We start from the raw sequence: 17,707 nt of genomic DNA, 5'->3' as shown, positions 1-17,707 counted from the left end.
ATCAGTGTTCATATAGTTGTGCGATAGCAGCGGTGTGTATGACCTTAAGTGCATGTTCAAATTTTTTAAACTGTTAGCAAGCACTGTGGTGTAATCTGTTCCTTTTTAATATATATATATATAAATACATAATTATATATATTAGAGAGAGAGAGAGAGAGAGAGAGAGAGAGAGAGAGAGAGAGAGAGAGAGAGAGAGAGAGAGAGAGAGAGAGAGAGAGAGAGAGAGAGAGAGAGAGAGAGAGAGATTACTAATCATAATCACATTTTCATAGAGATTTATTCATTGTGAGTTTGTCTGACTTGAAAGCATTTCATCTATAAACTGTCAGTTTTATGTCGTTTTCTCAGGATTTGCTGGCTCTGACCACATACTTCTACAGAGTTTTCTGCAATGACCATCAAGTAGGACCGTTCTACTTTCAGACGCCACAGGCAGGAAATGTGAGTTCCCAATCTGTTATCAGCTCTTTCATACCTTCCCTTTTGGTTTTAAATAGCCCTGTTTCTAGAAATGCCACAGGCAGGAAATATGAGTTCCCAATCTGTTATCAGCTCTTTCGTACCTTCACTTTTGGTTTAATAGAGCCCTGTTTCTAGAGTTTATCTCAGCCGCCCATCTGCAGGTGAAGTTCCTAGTGGTGACTTGCCCTAGACCTTATGGCGTCGGTAGCCTAGTGGTTAGGCTCGCAACCGTAAGGTCGTGGGTTCGAATCCCGTCAGGGGCCCGACGTTGTGTCCTTGGGAAAGGCACTTTACACATATTTTCCTCACTTCACCCAGGTGGGAATGGGTACCCGGCTATAGACAGCGAAAGATCTTGTCAGTTTGTTAGTGTTTGAGCGCTTAATCAGCTGCTTGCTCTGTATGCTCCCCGGGAAGCTGAGAATGTTTCGGAGTGTTCTATGGTCTGCCGGGGTAATAATATAGTGTAAAGCGCATAGAGTTTGCTGTTGAGCGGGGATATGCGCTATACAAATGCTATACAAATGCTATTTATTATTATTATTATTATTATTATGTACTGCGCACTCATATGACCTTATACAGTTGCGAGCGCCGTTAAACACTTACTGAACCCCCCCCCCCCCCCCCCATTAAACATGAAGTATTCCGTAGATAGAGAGATGGTACGAATGTTAGCATTCCGTAGATAAAGAGGAGGTATGAATGTATCCCCCCCTCCTCTGGTGATGTGTAGTAATTAATGAAACACTTTAACCATCTTCTCAAGACACTGAATGCAGACAATAAATTGTTACCACTATTATTGATGACCTAGTTTAATTTGGAATCGCACACATATGCTCACACATACATACACACAAAAGCGCACACACACACACACCCACCCACGCACACACACACACACACACACACACACACACACACACACACACACACACACATACACACACACACTCACACACAGTTGAAAATATGCATGTGTTGGCAATTTCATCACGAAAAAGACAGGTTTTAAGCTACAAGCTTGTATTGCCCACCAGCATGTTAAAAAATGAAAGAAGATTTGATAAATGAGGACACAGTTGCAGTACAGGCTAGCAGATAGTTATATATATGATACATGAGGCAACCAAGTAGAAGAACACATAATGCTCTATCTAGCAGATATTTATGCATTGCTCCGTCAGTTTGGAACTCTCTTCCCCGACCCTTGAGACATACAACATCTGAGTCTAAATTTAAAATATCTTTAAAGACATACGTTTAATGACATCATTTTTATGTCAGTAGATTCATGTTCAGTACAATGTTATGCAAATAACAATGTATCCATTTATGTATTTTGAGAATTGCATTCTGTATACTATTTTATTATGTATGTGCTCATTTTGTAACGATGTGTAAGCGTGCACGTGTGATAAGCAAGTAGATGTATGTGTGTGTGTGTGTGTGTGTGTATGTGTGTGTGTGTGTGTGTGTGTGTTTGGCGTGCACATGTGTGCGTGTAATGTGTGTGTGAGTGTGTGGTGTGTGTGAGTGTGTGGTGTGTGTGAGTGTGTGTGAGTGTATGTGTTTGTGTGTGTGTGTGTGTGTGTGTGTGTGTGTGTGTGTGTGTGTGTGTGTGTTACGTACGTGAATATTTTTCGTACATGCATTTATGCGAAGCGCCTAGAGCTGTGTTTACACGAGAGTGGGCGCTATAGAAATGATCTTCATTATTATTATTTTTATTAAAAGTGGAAAACAAGAGGAAGAACATATTTTAATAATGCTGTGTCAAGTCAGTAGATGTGTCGCTGACCTGTAACATTTCCTACATGTTCACCCATGTAACGTTTACTTTCCAGGAATGGTCTCCTGATTTTTTGCTGTTTGGTGACTTGGGCATCCACTCCCAGTCTATCCCGTCCCTCGTTGCTGCTGCTATGTCAGGGAATTATACGGCTGTGTTTCATGCTGGGGACATAGCTTATGACATGAAGCACTGGGACGGCTTAGTGAGTTTTTTTTTGTTCTCCCTGTGGGTCACATGCGACTAACAATTTTTAAAATAAACTTACTTTTAGTTTTTCCTTCTGCTTGTACCGGTTGGTGGGTTGGTGTCGTGGGGAGACACAGGCTTCTGTCTGCAGCAAGGTGAGTGGCCTGTAGGAGGGACATACCGTGAGCTCTGAGGGTGTCTGCCACAGATTCACTCCTTCGTCTTTCTCTTGCTCTCCAAAATAAACATTTCTTTTTAATTTGTTAGAGTTGAACGTGCATTTTGATTCTTTATCTTGAGGAGGTCTTATGTGATGCAGGATGACCTCAGACTCACCCACTGGAAGTAATTTCAGTTGGGCATGTCTCCTATAACTGGAGGCTTTTGGGAGCTCAGATTCAAAAGACAAAAAGAGGTAAATTATCCCCAAATGTAACTTTACCAGTTAGTACAAAATCAGTCAAATCAGACAGGATAAAATCTCACCAACTCAAGTATTCGCCTATTTCGGGTAAGCAGTAGACAATTATGAATCCAGAAAATGGCCCATTGCAAGAATTCCAACCACTTGGCAAGCAATCTAGATCCTTAGAAACTTTTAAGATATGTCTAGTTAAGCGTTCCTAGCTCTGCCTACTTTTTAAAAATTACATCGCCCTTGTAGATGTGATTGTTTTCTTTTCATTACTTTATGTCTTGGCATTAGAAGAAGATATTATTTGTCTGTATAGTCAGTTTGTCATATTCTATGTTGAGAAAGCCAGCTCACAGCTAAGGTTTGATTTTTCTACTTCTTTCCAGTTTAACTATTTTACTTATATGTTCGAGGACAAATATCGACTTCTTTGTGCTGACTTGCCATACGCTACGTATCAATTACATCAATATTCTATACTGGGTTTCTACTTTCTACTCTTTTGTGATGTAGAATGTAAATATAATTTTTTACCCCCCGGGGCAGTGCCACTGACTGAAATGTCTTTAGGCCATTCCCAAAGGGGGGACATTTCTTGCTCAAGCATAGTAGAATTGTAAATGGGCTGACTCTTGTCACGCTCATATCTGTGCCTGATCTATCTACAACAGGGAACTGCTGCTTTTTCTTTCCTGATCCTTACTATTGTCATTTTCCTCTACTTCTTTTGTATGTTTGTCACTCTCTTGTGACCCGCTATTTTGGGGTGCCTTGATAGTCGAAGCAGACCTTGTGCTGTTGAAGCTAGAGAGGTGAGCAGTCTAAGTCTGATTCCCTGTAAAGACTTCTCTGTTGACACCCACCCCTTGGCGCTCATATGACCTTATGCAGTTGCGAGCGCCATAAAACCCTCTACTATAAAAAAAAAAATGTGAGGCATCGTGGTGGAATCAGGCTCTCGTCAATTTTTGGGAATGTAAAGTTATTGGTATCATATTAAAGCTTGTTCACTTGTCTTTATGTAGATGAAAAAAATATCCATTTCTCTTGAATACAAGTCGAGATATTTGCGAATGAAGGAGGTGGGGGTCACCTGTTTTCAGAGGTAAAATTGGTGAGAAAAAGGCTGCCAAAGATTAGTTATTTCCTAAGCTTAAGAGTCCGTGGTAACTGAAAATTTACATTTTTTGTGCCTTTAATCAACGTTTTTCAGAAAAATCCACACAAAAATGAGTTTTTTAATGGGCATGAAAGGTATTGAGCCAAAAAAAAAAAATTTGATAAAAATTCACAAACCTGCGGAAAAATGCAAGTTTCTTCACTTTGATTATTTTGACGAGAGCCTGATTCCACCACGCTGTATCAGAAATATAAAATACAATTTTATTTTTTTCTCGTGCGTCTAGGTTGGCGATTACTTTATGAAGCTTATAGAACCTCTGGCATCGACAATTCCTTACTTGACGTGTCCTGGAAATCATGGTAAGAAGCCAAGACTGCTAGTGTGTGTCTGTCTTGTGTCTTTTTTTTTTGGTAGTGACAAGACTTTATTTATGTTACCGAACTTTTGTTTGCCGAGCCCCCCCTTGAACTTTTGTCTGTTTGATGAGACTTGAATTTTTATTTTTCCTTCCGCTTTTTCTCGCTGTTTTTGTTGTTGTTGTCATGGTAGAAAAAGATTTTAAAAACTTATGCCATGAAGGGGTTAATGAAATGAGCATTATTAAGGGGCTCATCACATTGTTCAATTTGTTGTATTTAAGCCAAAGAAGTCCTCTTCATGATGATGCAAAAAGTATTTTTAGTTGTTTCCTATCCCAAGAACTTCCCATTTTCTTTCTTTCTGTTTCCCAGAAATAGACTTTGACAGCTTTGTGCATTATCGCTATCGATTCTCCATGCCCAACACTGACTGGCCCATTCCTCAGGACAAAATGTGGTACAGCATCGATATCGGTCCTGTGCATTTGATAAGGTAAGTGCGGTCAACCTGCTCTTATTTATTAAACTCAAGTGTTCATAAAACAAAACAATTTTAATGTTTTTTCATGTATTTTTTCTCTCAGGGTGTATTCTCAATGACTATGTGTTGGCACATATCACTGGTCAATATTCTTTCCATAACCTGCTATCTGAAAAAGTTTTCTAATTTATTTCAGTAGATGAATTGATAATACTACTTTGAAGTTCACAATATAAGCGAGATAAATACTTTGTGTTCAAGCAAAGGATTTAGAGGCTGCTTCTAATAATGAGTTCCCTATTGTTTTGACAGGAAATTGGAGTTTTGGTGAAAAATAAGATGTGTGTGCATGTTAAAATAGACACTTATGAATTGGAGAGAGAAAAAGACGAGACATCAGGCATTGCTGTATGTTAAACTCTCTCGAAATAGGTCTCTAATGCACACTAAAAAGAATGATATTACTCTGTACCCATCTAATACGTTAAAAGAGAATCAATACCTGTAGAAAAAAACTGTTCTTATTTCTGCTCCCCCAGTCACAATACCCATTCGCCTTGTGGGTTGCAAATTATGGTTGCAAAATTGTAGTGATCTTTCTCATATGTTTGTTTATCTGCTTATTTGTTTGTTAATTTTTTAATGTGAGAAAGAGGGCTATTATTAACTCATAACTGATGCTTTATTATTCTAAAAGTAGAAGAGAGAACCTGATGCTGGCATAAGATGAGCTTGTGCACTCGTCTCACTGCAGCCAGTCTTTTTCTTTTTTTTTATTAATAAATGTTCTTACTTAAGGCCCCTACTCAATACCTATGTTTTGTATTAAGGAATGGGATAACAAAACAATTTTTCTCCCGTGAATGGGACATACAGAGCAATTCCCCCCCCCCCCCCCCCATGAATGGGATGAACAAAGCTAGCGAACCTCTATTGTTTGCATCCAAGGCAAAGAGCTGAACAATTACACCATAGCTGATAGTTGGGTGTTATACTGATACAAACAAAAGTGGTTGATTGTTTTTTTGGTTGTTTTTTTTTTTACATTCTCAGCTATTCATCGGAGGTATTCTTCACCAACTACGGTAATTTTGAAAAAGCTCAGAGGGACTGGCTGGTCAAGGACTTGAAGGCTGCCAACGCAAATCGTTTGATGACACCGTGGATCGTAGCGATTGGACATCGGCCGATGTATTGCAGCACGCACATTGGGGACGACTGCGCGAAAGTGGACTCTTTAGTCCGACAAGGGTGAGTTTGAGAAATCTGGGGAATGGTAGAAGGGGAATTCCACACCTAGAGTTGGGGTTTGGGGGTGGGGGGCGGTGGGGGAGAGAAAGTTGATGAAACACACATTGTGTGTGACTGTATCTAGGTGTGCGTGTTTAAGTGTGTATGTATGTGTTGGGTTGTATGGATCTGTGTGTGACTGTGTGTGTGTGTGTGTTTGTGTGTGTGTTTGTGTGTGTAAGCCCATGTGTTTGTTTGTGTGTGTGTGTGTGTGTGTGTGTGTGTGTGTGTGTGTGTGTGTGTGTGTGTGTGTGTGCACATGTTGTATATGTGTGTGTGTGTGTGTGTGTGTGTATGTGTGTGTGTGTGTGTGTGTGTGCGCGGGCAGGCATGTGTGTAGGCATGTGTGTATATGTGTGTATGTGTGTTGGTTAGTGGAAGGGGGCCTTATAGTCCGAAAAGTTCAGTAAGTCTGATTCCCTGTAAGGATTTCTTTGTAGACATCCACCCCTTAGTGCTCATATGACCTTATGCAGTTGCGAGCGCCGTAAAAACCCTACTAAAACAAACATGATGTGAAGGTTTCTACTTTTCTATTCTGCCTCAAGGTTTGAGGAGATTTTCCGGAATTCTAAAGTGGATCTTGTGATCCAAGCCCACGAGCACAACTATGAGCGCCTGTGGCCAATGTACCAGGGGAATGTCACGCAGCACTCGTACGCCAACCCCGATGTGCCCGTTCAGATCATCACTGGGGCAGGTGGAAGCCGGGAGGGGGCCGATGTTTTTGACGAGTCGGAGCGGCGTAAGTCAATGCTTTCTTTTTCTGGGCTCATGGAGTTTGAATGTAGGCTGCAGTTGAAATTGTCTAGGATGACTACCTGTTGTGGAGGAGAGAGGTGTCTTTCTCTTTATCCTAGATGGGTGATTGTCTGACACAGTGTTCTTATAATGTAAAAAAAACAAACAAACAAAAAAAACCCCACTTACTTTACTTTTGTTTTTACTTTTTCATCCTCTGTTGCCGTTAAGTGTCGAGGGGAGATGCAGTTTTCTATGGTAGGCCAGCTCCGCAGCTCTTTCAGTTGTGATGTTATGTTTTCTTAGGCTTTCCTTGACACTCTCGATCCACCTTTTGCGTGGCCTTCCTCTTCCTTTATAGCCTGAGTGCTTGGTGTTGTAGGCTCTCGAGGCTGGCTGGTCAGGTGACATGCGTAACAGGTGGCCAAACCATTTTATCCTCTGTCTTTCTATGTAACGCAGGCAGGACTCAGTGCCGATAGCTGCTCACATAAAGGCGGAAAATTGGAAGTGGCCATTTGTACAGGTGTTTGTCTTATACAGGTGATTGTTAGAGCTGGTTTGTCTCTATTATAAATTTCAGCTGTTTTTTTGTTTTTTTGCGAGGGATTCTAATTTGTGTTGGTTTGCCATTATTGTGAACATTGACGAGGGACAGTGACTGGGATGTTATTCATAGGCTGTTCACTGTTTCATGCAGAAGAAGTGAGTTTGATTCCTGGATCACCTGTATAAGACAAACACCTGTACAAATGGCCACATATCATTTTTCTGTGTGTTTGTCTTCTCTGACAGTGGCATTGTTGTAAACTGTTCTGTAAACTGCCCCAAGGATCCCCCCCTCTCTCTTGTGCTTTTCAATGTGTACACTGCACAAGTAACGATGCATCAGAAAGAATCTGGACGTGTCCTGAGCTTTGCGGATGACATAATGGCATACGAGCACGGAGATGACAGACTTCAGATGGCAAGGAACATGGAGAAAAGACTTCACTCAGTTGTAAAATGGTGCGACCAAAATGAAGCAGTCATCAATCCTTCAAAGGCGCAGGTACTTTGGTGTTCCCTCAACAACAGGATTGTCCAAGACATAACTCCACCAATCACTTGCAACTATGAGATTATCGACAGACAGTCAGAGCAGAAGTATCTGGGAATCGTCTTCGACAGGTCGTTATCCTTCAACAAGCATGTGAATCATGTGGTAACAAAGGCCAAACGAGGTGTTGGTGCAATCAAGACCATGGCGGCCGCTCTGATTCCGCAAAGAGTGCTCTTCCTGATGTTGCAGCTGGTCGTCCTGTCTGTCATTGATTACGGATTGGGCTGTCTCACGCTGTCCGACACACAGATCGCAAAGCTGGATTGAGTGCAGAATGAGGCAATGAAAGCAGTGCTGGGCTGCACCAAGGACACTCCAATATTGTGCATGCGCTACTTGCTAGGTTTAAGTGGCATCAGAGTACGCCATAGGATAGCTCAGGCAAAGATGTATCTCAATGTAAAGGGCAAGAAGGATCATCCACTTCACAAAGCACTTCATGACAACAGGAGAGTCAGAATCAAGAGAGGAAAATCTTGGATGGCGGAAGCAGAGGATTCCCTGAGAACAATCTGTGTACCTGAGAGCCTACCACTAGGCGAAGAATGGGAGCAGGTGGCCGGAGAATACAGGGACCTCACCAAGGTCAAAATAAGCATGGGCAGAGACAGAAGAAATGTTGCGGCTGCCATCAACAAGAGCGATATCAACGAGATTGTTGACACAAACTCAAAAGCAGGGGATCCTATAATTTATACAGATGGTTCAGTGAAAAGAGATAGCCAGAGAAGTGGATGGGGATTTGTTGCATTCGCCAACAATAAAATCCTACACAGTGCATCTGGAGCCTGCAGCACGGCTACATCAAGTATGCGAATGGAAATTGAAGCCATCACGAAAGCACTTGATTGGATGACCCAAGATTGCCCCCACACAACCCATGCTGTTCTTATCACTGATTCCATGTGTACCCTCAGAAGGATCGAAAAAGGTTTCATGAGAACGGAATGGATTCAAGCTGTCGAACCAACGCCTATACGATCGCTCACATGGATTTTCTGCCCTGGCCATGCAGGTGTTAGGGGAAATGAAAAAGCCGACAGATTGGCTGGTGAGGCCACCTTAGTTGACATTACGGTTCAACCAGATAGGGTCGAGATCCTGAAATGTCTTTCTCGCCAACTGATTGAGGAGGAAGATAGGGAGGCAGAGGCCAGTACTGCCGTGGAGAGGATGATGCTTTTGGGAATAAAAAAAGGAAGCGGAAAATCTGGCATCCTTGCAGGAAAGAACAGAAGAACGTTCAACCAGATGTGCACTGGCACAATCAGTAGAAGGACCCTCGGCAACATTTTGGAGAGAGCAACGGAGCATCAATGGACATGTCCGGAGTGCAGGGATGTTGCTTCCTGAAACAAGAACAAGAACAAGAAATTGTTCTGTATTTGTTTCATATTGTGTATTTATGTATGTATTTATGCATGTATATATGTATGTGCGCATTTATAATTATGTAGTTGTGTATGTATATATATATATATATATATGTTTGCCATTGTAAACCAAAGTGCCCTTCTGGGACAAATAAAAGGGTAATTTATTATTTGTTTATTATTTATTATTTTCTACTGCATGTTCATTGTCTCTGACATGTCTGACAAGCTCATTTGTTTTCTATCTGTTCATCTCCCCCTCCCCCCCCCCCACCCCCCTGCCCCCCTGCCCACAGCTGACTGGTCAGCCTTCCGCTTGGACAACTCGTCGCTCAACAGCTACGGCCGTCTGCTGGTCGTGAACAGTACACATGTGTTGTGGGAGCAGCGGTCAGCCCTCGACCACACCACTCTGGACAGCATCTGGGTCAGAAAGGACCGCAACTTCTCTTCTCCGCAGAATCAGATGAAAGAGATTGATTCCCAGTCCGATTTAGCGTCACGAGATTCTGTTTTTGCCAGTCGTCTGTTGACAATTGGGCTGTCTGTTGCAGGCCTTCTTGCCGTCGTTGTGTTTGTTCTTGTGGTTAGAGTTCTCGTAAAACGTCGACGGAAAAGAGCAAATGCAAGATTATGGGAAAGAAATACTGTCAACTTCCCACATATGAAAACGCTGGTATTAAATTATGATAGTGATGATGAATTCCAGTAAGTGAAAATATAATTTTTTAAAAATATTTAAGGTTCTTTATTGTATAAGATTTGTAATATTTATTCAAAGTATACTTCTTATCATATGGACTTGATAGTCATGTTAAGCCAATATACAATTTGTTTAATTGAAAATATCCTTTTGAGAATTGTTCACTGTTATGCATTTCCAGCCTCAAACATTTTTCTATTTAAAGATTGAGCAGTGGGTCAGTATCGAGCATGTTTTTATTTGCTTGAGTGAAATGTTTACTTTTTGTGTGAATTGTACAGGATTTTTCCTTGATAGTTCACGATTTTTCTGAGTCGCCAGCTATTTTCATCTGTAATTGTACCTTCTTCTTTTTCAAAGAAGTTAAGATTGTAAATTGTGTGGAGTCGTTTAAATACATGTCACGACGTGGTGGAATGAGACGCTCGTCAGTTTTTGAGCATATGGAGTTATTGGTATCATCTTGAAGCTTGTTCAGTTGTCTTGTTTTTGGTGAAAGATATATCCATCCATCTTGAATAGTTGAGATATTGGCGATGACGGAGGGGAGAGTCGCATGGTGTCAGAGGTAAAATTAGCAAGAAAACATCCGCCAGACTTTGGTGACCTCCAAAGCTCGAGTGTCCTTGGAAACTGCAAATTTACATTTTTGTGCCTTTGAACAACGTTTTTAAGTAAAATCCACGCAAATATGTGTAATTAAGTGGACATAAAAGGTGTTCAGTCTAAAAAAGAAAAAGCGAACAAAAAGTCATTGTTTTAATGAGCGCCTGATTTCACCACGATGCCTCACACACAAATATTCTTTTTTTCTGTAGCCACATGTGTACTCTGTGTCTCCATCATGGCTGTCTATATGGCCAGAGTCTAGGCTTGACCGTACGTAGCATTGTTTTTCCTTTACTACCTTAAACAACACTGAAGGCAACTGCTTCCCTTTTGTCAATGTGGCCCACGTGGGCTAAGCATTTACTTAAGTATGTGTAGTTGTTGTAGTTGTGACAGTTCTTGTTTCAGGCTTTAAGCGTAGGCAAAAAGTGCGTGTGACAAAGAAAGTGTTGGACTGAAATTCACAAGGTAAAAGATCAAGGGGAAGACTGCGTGGAACCTGGAGAAGAACCACAGAAATTGACGTACTGAAAAGTGGGAAGACATGGAATAACATCAAGAGGCTATCCCCAGATAGAGAAAGGGGGAAAGTGTTTGTTTGTGGCCTGTACCCTGATGCAGGGGGAGAAAGGCAATGATGATCACAAAGAACATGTATCGCTGGCAAGCTGTTAAAGTGTATTATGTCCAGAGAAGCAAAATTTCTCAGGAGAGAGAAAAAAACTGTCTCATTCCATTAACAGCTGAGGTGAAAGGAGTAAGTAACTTTTTTTACCTGTGACAATATTGACATATAATGTATACTGAAGAAATGATGAGAAAGTTTTAGAAGTTCTGAACCAAGAGCTATGACTACGATTGGGAAAGCAGAAGAACTGATTTCCTCTTGATCTGTTTATGTCAATGTAGAAGCAAACAGCTCATATTCTCTTTTCACAAACTGGACGGAACAGGTAAAGTGGTCTGACAGAAGCACCAAGAATATGCGGTAGTGATCCAATTTTTTATTTCGTCAGCGCAAGCCAAACATTTAGCGGCACGGCCAACACAGAGTAAGGAGAATGTTAAGAGGTTTGCCTATATTTTGTATAATCTTTCAAGTGTATGGAGGTAAAATAGACCAGAGCATAGAGCTCAAATCTAATTTAATATACCTTAGTAATGTGATTGATATTTAGAAGACACGATAACTGATCAAATGGCTGTTTTTGAGATGTATTGGAAAACACCTGACTTATATGAGGCAGCGTGGTGAAATCAGGCGCTCGTCAAAATAACGAAATCGGAAAAACAGGCATTTTTTTGCCAGTTTGGAAATTTTTATCGAATTTTAATTTTTTGGCTTAACCTCTTATACATCCATATAAAGGTTTTTCCATGCGAGTTTTACAGAAAAACGTTGCTTAAAGGCACAACATATGTCATTTTTCAGTTTTTAAAGACTCTTTAGCTATTGGAATGACCAAACTTTGGAGGCCATTTTCTCGCTAATTTCACACTGAAATCAGGCAACCTTACTTCCTTCAATCGCAAATATCATGATTTCTATTCAAGATAAATGGATATTTAATTCATTGGAAGCAAGGCAAATAAATCGGCTTTCAGATGATACCAATAATCCTACATGCCCCAAAATTGACGAGCGTCTGACTCCACTGATGTCGTGACACACGATATGTCCTCTATCCTTAATTCTGAAATAAATGATTTGTGATTTGACAAGTGAGCTATATGCTCTGGTAGTATATGTTGCTGTGCATTGTTTTTCTTTTTTTATTCTTGCCAAAACAAAATGTGATAACGTATGAACATGAACAAGAAGTTTTTTTGTATTGTTCAAACCAAATGTACTATGTGTGAGACGAACATTTTAGTTTTTTAAGTTACTTCACAAAATCTTTAATCGGTCAAATAAATATTATGATATTGTCAAGAGGCGGTATTAGTATTAGTATCTGCTCTTTTACATTTGAACAAAAAAAATGAGGGTTGGCTGTTGTGGGGAAAAAAAAAAGCCCTGGACTCATGTGATATTGCAGCTGGATAAACCTGTCAATTTGAACAGACTTGCATGCGATTTTGTCTATTGTACGATTGTGTACTTGTCTTTGTTTCATTCCCCTGTACTTAAACATTTTTATTTTGCTTCTCACTGAATTCCAAGCCAAGAGGACATTTTGGCCCAGAGAAGCCTGTAGTGTAACATTTGCTTTGCTTTAAAGTCCCCTTGCTTTAGGACGTATGGTTTCCCATAATTTCTTTTTCACTCTTTAGTTTTTTTTGTCTACAAGGAGCACTCTGATTTTGATTTATTTTCCCAACTGTTTTATTATGAACAAGTGTCGGTTTTGCTTTGCATTGTTTCTAATTCTTATTGAGACTTTGAGTGCAATTTTTTGGAGTCATTTAAATCGATTTTTTTCTTGTTGTGCCAATTGTTAGTAAGGCTAGTATCCACTGTGGCTTTGTCGCCATGACCAGAGTGGGTTTTATTTTTGGTGACAATGTTTTCAGAAAAGGTTTAATGAATGAATGGTGTTTTCATTGTTGGGACATGGTTTTGTAATTATTGACCATTCCTGTAAATATTTTTTCTGTTATATAATATTCAAATATTCAATTGTCTTTTTTGAGGCTCGTTAACAAATGTCTATTTATTTGTTGTTTGCATGTACTACTAGTTGTAACTATTTTTCATCCCCCGGGGCAGTGCCACTGACTGTAGTGTCTTTAGGCCATTCAAGCATAGTAGAATTGTAAATGGACTGACTCATGTCACGCTCATAACTGTGCCTGATCTACAACAGGGAACTGCTGCTTTTTCTTTCCTGGTCCTTACTATTGTCATTTTCCTCCACTTCTTTTGTATGTTTGTCACTCTCTTGTGACCTGCTATTTCCGGGGTGCCTTGATAGTCGAAGCAGACCTTGTGCTGTTGAAGCTAGAGAGGTGAGCAGTCTAAGTCTGATTCCCTGTAAAGACTTCTCTGTTGACACCCACCCCTTGGCGCTCATATGACCTTATGCAGTTTCGAGCGCCGTAAAACCCTCTACTATAACCCCCCCCCCAAAAAAAACAACCCCCCACTATTTTTATTGTCCTTCTTTCTTGCAAGTAGTTGGAGGGTGCTACCGATGGGTCTTACTTCTTTACTCTTCTTCTGGTGTTTCTGTTTTTCAGTCTCACTTTTTATTATACCTCTGTACTTCTTTCTACTCAAACCAAACTCTGTACTATGGACCTAGCATTTATTCTACTGATCGTTGATAGGCCAATGTGTTTCCTTTTGCTTAAACCTAACCTGGTACTATATCGCTGATAGATCATTGATTTACCCTAAAAATGCAAACAAAACTGCTTTTAAAAGCATCAGCATTTTGAGTTCTTCACACGTTATGTATGTATGATGGTAAAATGCTTCTCTATATTACAAATTCTTCAGGAGAAAATTTTGCCCTATGGCACCTGTAGTATGGTGGCTAGACTCTTCACTCGTAATGCGAAGGTAAATTCGAGTTACTCCATCTTTCTAAAATGCAAAAGATAGGATTTAATTCCCTTCATAGGGAAGACTTTGTTGAGTTTCTTTGTCTTTCTGCTGGTGACAAAATATCCCTCATAGTCTGGGATAGCCTTGTTAGGTAAGAGGTTCTAAGCAGCCCTTCTTCGATAGGATTAGAAGTGGTCGGTAGGCTTATGAAACATTGATGAGTTGATAAATGGGCTGATTTATCAATGTCATGCTTGTACTGTGCCGGAACAACATCGGCGAAACTCCTGCTTTTTCCTTCCTCATCCTTACTATCGTCACTTTTCCTCTACTTCTTTTGTATGTTTGTCACCCTCTTGTGAAATGCTATTTCCAGGGTGCCTTGATAGTCGAAGCAGACTTTGTGCTTTTGAGGCTAGAGAGGTGAGCAGAGTAAGCCTGATTCCTCATTTGAACTTCTCTGTTGACATCCACCCCTTGGCGCCCATATGACCTTATGCAGTTGCAAACGCCATAAAACCTTACTAAAACTATTATGAGCTGATGACCATAACCTTGCCCAGCATGATATTATAACCCCCTTCCCCCTTTTCTCCCCGACTTAATATTAAATCCTCCCCCTCCCTTCCCCCCGCCCCCTCTAGTTCACAGTGTGTGAGTGGGTCTCGACTTCGTTATGATCATCATTTATGTTAGGTACTGCAGGTAGGGCATTCTGCATTCCACTGATGATAAAAAGAAAAGGCGTGAATAGTGTGCTGACTTTTTCGGTCTACTTTAGGTACACAATGCTGTGTCTTTCATATATATTATTATGATGTTTTGTTTTGTCAGTTTTGAGATGCTCTTCTACTTCATGTGTTTTTTTTTGGTGTGGTACCATGGTCTTATATTATAATAAAACGTCATTCATTCCCTCGGTCTCACTCGTCTTTGCTTTTTTTTTGTTGCTCCTTTGTATCATTTCATTTATGTGTCTGTAACTGAGTGGGTGGTTGGCGGGTGCTCTGGTGTGGTTTATGCTTCTTCTTTCGTATCAAACATCTATCATCCTTATCTCCCCTTCTTCTTTTTTATGTTTGTTACTCTCTTGTAACACCTCTAATCTTCTGGCGCTCATATGACCTTATGCAGTTACAAGCACCATAAAACCTCTACTAACCACTGACTGGGGACATTTCTCGTTCTAATGCACAGTAGAATTGTAGATGGGCTGATCCAACAATGTCATGCTCATATAACTGTGCCTGAACTACAACAGAGAAATGCTGCTTTTTCTTTCCTAGTCCTTACTATTGTCATTTTCCTCTACTTCTTTTGTATGTTTGTCACACTCTTGGGATCCGCTATTTCCGGGGTGCCTTGAAAGTTGAAACAGACTGTGTGCTGTTGAAGCCAGAGAGGTGAGCAGAGTAAGTCTGATTCCCTGTAAGGACTTCTCTGTTGACATCCACCCCTTGGCGCTCATATTATGACCTTATGCAGTTGTGAGCGCCGTAAAACATTTACTAAATAAAAAACAAAACCTTTACTAAAACTAAAGTCTGTAACTGGTAGGGGGTAGTTGGAGGGCGCCAGTGGGAGGTCCTGTGTCATTTTCTTTTCCTGTTTCTGAATTTTTCTTGCTTTTTAATGTTGATGTGATTTTTTGGGTGATTTTTTTGTTTTTGTTTTTACCTCATACTTCATTGTGCGGGCGGTTGGCGGGTGCTCTGGTGTGGTTTGCTCCTTCTTTCCTATCGAACATCTATCATCCTTATCTCCCCTTCTTCTTTTTTTGTTTGTTACTCTCTTGTAACACCTCTAATCTTTTGGCGCTCCTATGACCTTATGCAGTTGCGAGCGCCGTAAAACCTCTACTAAAACTAAAATACTTCATTGTGCTCATAAAGTTGAGTCGATTCAAACCAACCTCTGCAGGGCCGCCGGATTTTCTTTCATTTAGCTGGGTTGATCTGTTTTGCATCTAAGGAGAGCTGCCAACAAAACCAGACGGGACATGGTCAGAAACAACAAGATTAGAGAAATGGTGGGAACAACACATGTCCTCCACTACATCCGAAGGCAAACATCAGGTGGTTTGGACATCTCACACATATGTTACCTAACCAGCTTGCCAGAAAAGCCTACTACAGGAAAGTGTCAGGGTACAAAGCAAGAGGAAGACCAAGAAAGACCTGGATCCAGGTTGTGAAGGATACCATTAGAACATTCTATATCCCACCCAGCCAGGCCATCAAACTTGCTAAAGACAGGAAGCTCTTTCTCCCCTCGACGCCCTAGAGGTACAAGAGGACGGAGAAAGTCAAGTAAAGTAAGATCTGTTTTGCCTACGCCCCCAAAACCCACCCCTTTCCCCAACCCCTTAAAAAAAAGAAAGTGAAAGTCCAACATCATGTGGAATAATACGTCATTATCTATTGTAGGCAAATTATATTACGCTTTAATGAATGGGTGATTATGTACATAAAAAAATGAGTCTATGATTTTGCTACTTAACATAATGTATTTCTATAATGGTGATTTGGGACTTGTCACAATAATATTTAACCTTCGGTGGCCCATTTTAAGAGCCACTAAAATTATTTTTCCATCTCAGATGCTGCCACAAGATCTTAGGCATTTGGTGGCGTGACAAGGTTACACATGTTGAAGTGTTGGCACGGGCAAACCTCCAGAGCATGACAACTATCCTGTGTTTAAAAAGATTGAGATGGCTGGGCCATGTCAAGAGAATGGACGACAACCGGATTCCGAAGCAGCTTCTCTATGGAGAACTTGCCCAGGGAAAGAGACCAAGAGAAAGACCAAAATTGAGGTACAAAGACACCTGCAAAAACAACTTATCTAAGCTTGGAGTAGATGTTAGCATCTGGGAAGAAATAGCTGAGGACAGGAAAACATGGAGGAAAATGATAAAGGAAAGAACTATAACGCAAGAGGGCAGTATGATTGTCACACTCTTGTGACCCATTATTTCCGGGGTGCATTGAAAGTCTAAACAGACTTTGTGCTGTTGAAGCTAGAGAGGTGAGCAGAGTAAGCCTGATTCCCTGTAAAGACTTCTCTGTTGACATCCACACCTTGTTGCGAGTGCCGTAAAACCTCTACTAAATAATATAAAAAGATTTCTGCTCGGACGTAGTATGCCTCTCAGCATTGGTTGGTTCTGATAGTGACAGGCAGGATCGCGGAATTCATTCCTCCTGAATCGTAATAATTATCGTGTCAATGGGGATGTAAAACCTATAATTACAATTACAAAAAGTTATCAGTATTCCCTAATATAGAATATAATAAATGTAGAAAAGTATGAAAGTTGTCATAAATGAAAATACAAATGTATTATATTGTTGTCAAGGATCCTACAGTAGCCATGGTTATGACAATGATCTTATGTGATGAAGACAGTCATGGTATTTCAAAACAATGGTATTGCGTGATCCTTTTGCAGATTATGTACAAAACTGGTATTCACAGTCCTCTCTTCCTTACCCAATAATATACAGCTCTCGTAGAGTAATCTACAAGAGAGAGAGAGAGAGAGAGAGAGAGAGAGAGAGAGAGAGAGA

At 40.6% G+C, this 17,707-nt stretch overlaps 1 protein-coding gene across 2 annotated transcripts in view; it reads left to right on the top strand.

Moving 5' to 3' along the window:
• Positions 1 to 10,760, top strand: part of LOC101854523 (acid phosphatase type 7) — a 26,813-nt gene extending 16,053 nt beyond the window's left edge. For both annotated transcript variants that reach the window (XM_005106639.3, XM_013087126.2), the window contains exons 5-11: positions 352 to 444; positions 2,316 to 2,465; positions 4,271 to 4,346; positions 4,719 to 4,839; positions 5,881 to 6,078; positions 6,666 to 6,862; positions 9,630 to 10,760. In XM_005106639.3, coding sequence (XP_005106696.1) covers positions 352 to 444; positions 2,316 to 2,465; positions 4,271 to 4,346; positions 4,719 to 4,839; positions 5,881 to 6,078; positions 6,666 to 6,862; positions 9,630 to 10,045 — 1,251 coding nt within the window. In that variant the 3' untranslated portion in view covers positions 10,046 to 10,760. The remainder of the gene's footprint in view (positions 1 to 351; positions 445 to 2,315; positions 2,466 to 4,270; positions 4,347 to 4,718; positions 4,840 to 5,880; positions 6,079 to 6,665; positions 6,863 to 9,629) is intronic.
• The last annotated feature ends 6,947 nt before the right edge of the window (positions 10,761 to 17,707 follow it).

This window comes from Aplysia californica, unplaced genomic scaffold (assembly GCF_000002075.1).
Source record: "Aplysia californica isolate F4 #8 unplaced genomic scaffold, AplCal3.0 scaffold00548, whole genome shotgun sequence".
Taxonomy (NCBI): Eukaryota; Metazoa; Mollusca; class Gastropoda; order Aplysiida; family Aplysiidae; genus Aplysia; species Aplysia californica.
Note: the sequence above shows the minus strand (reverse complement) of the source record. Positions and strands in the feature narration are given on the sequence as shown.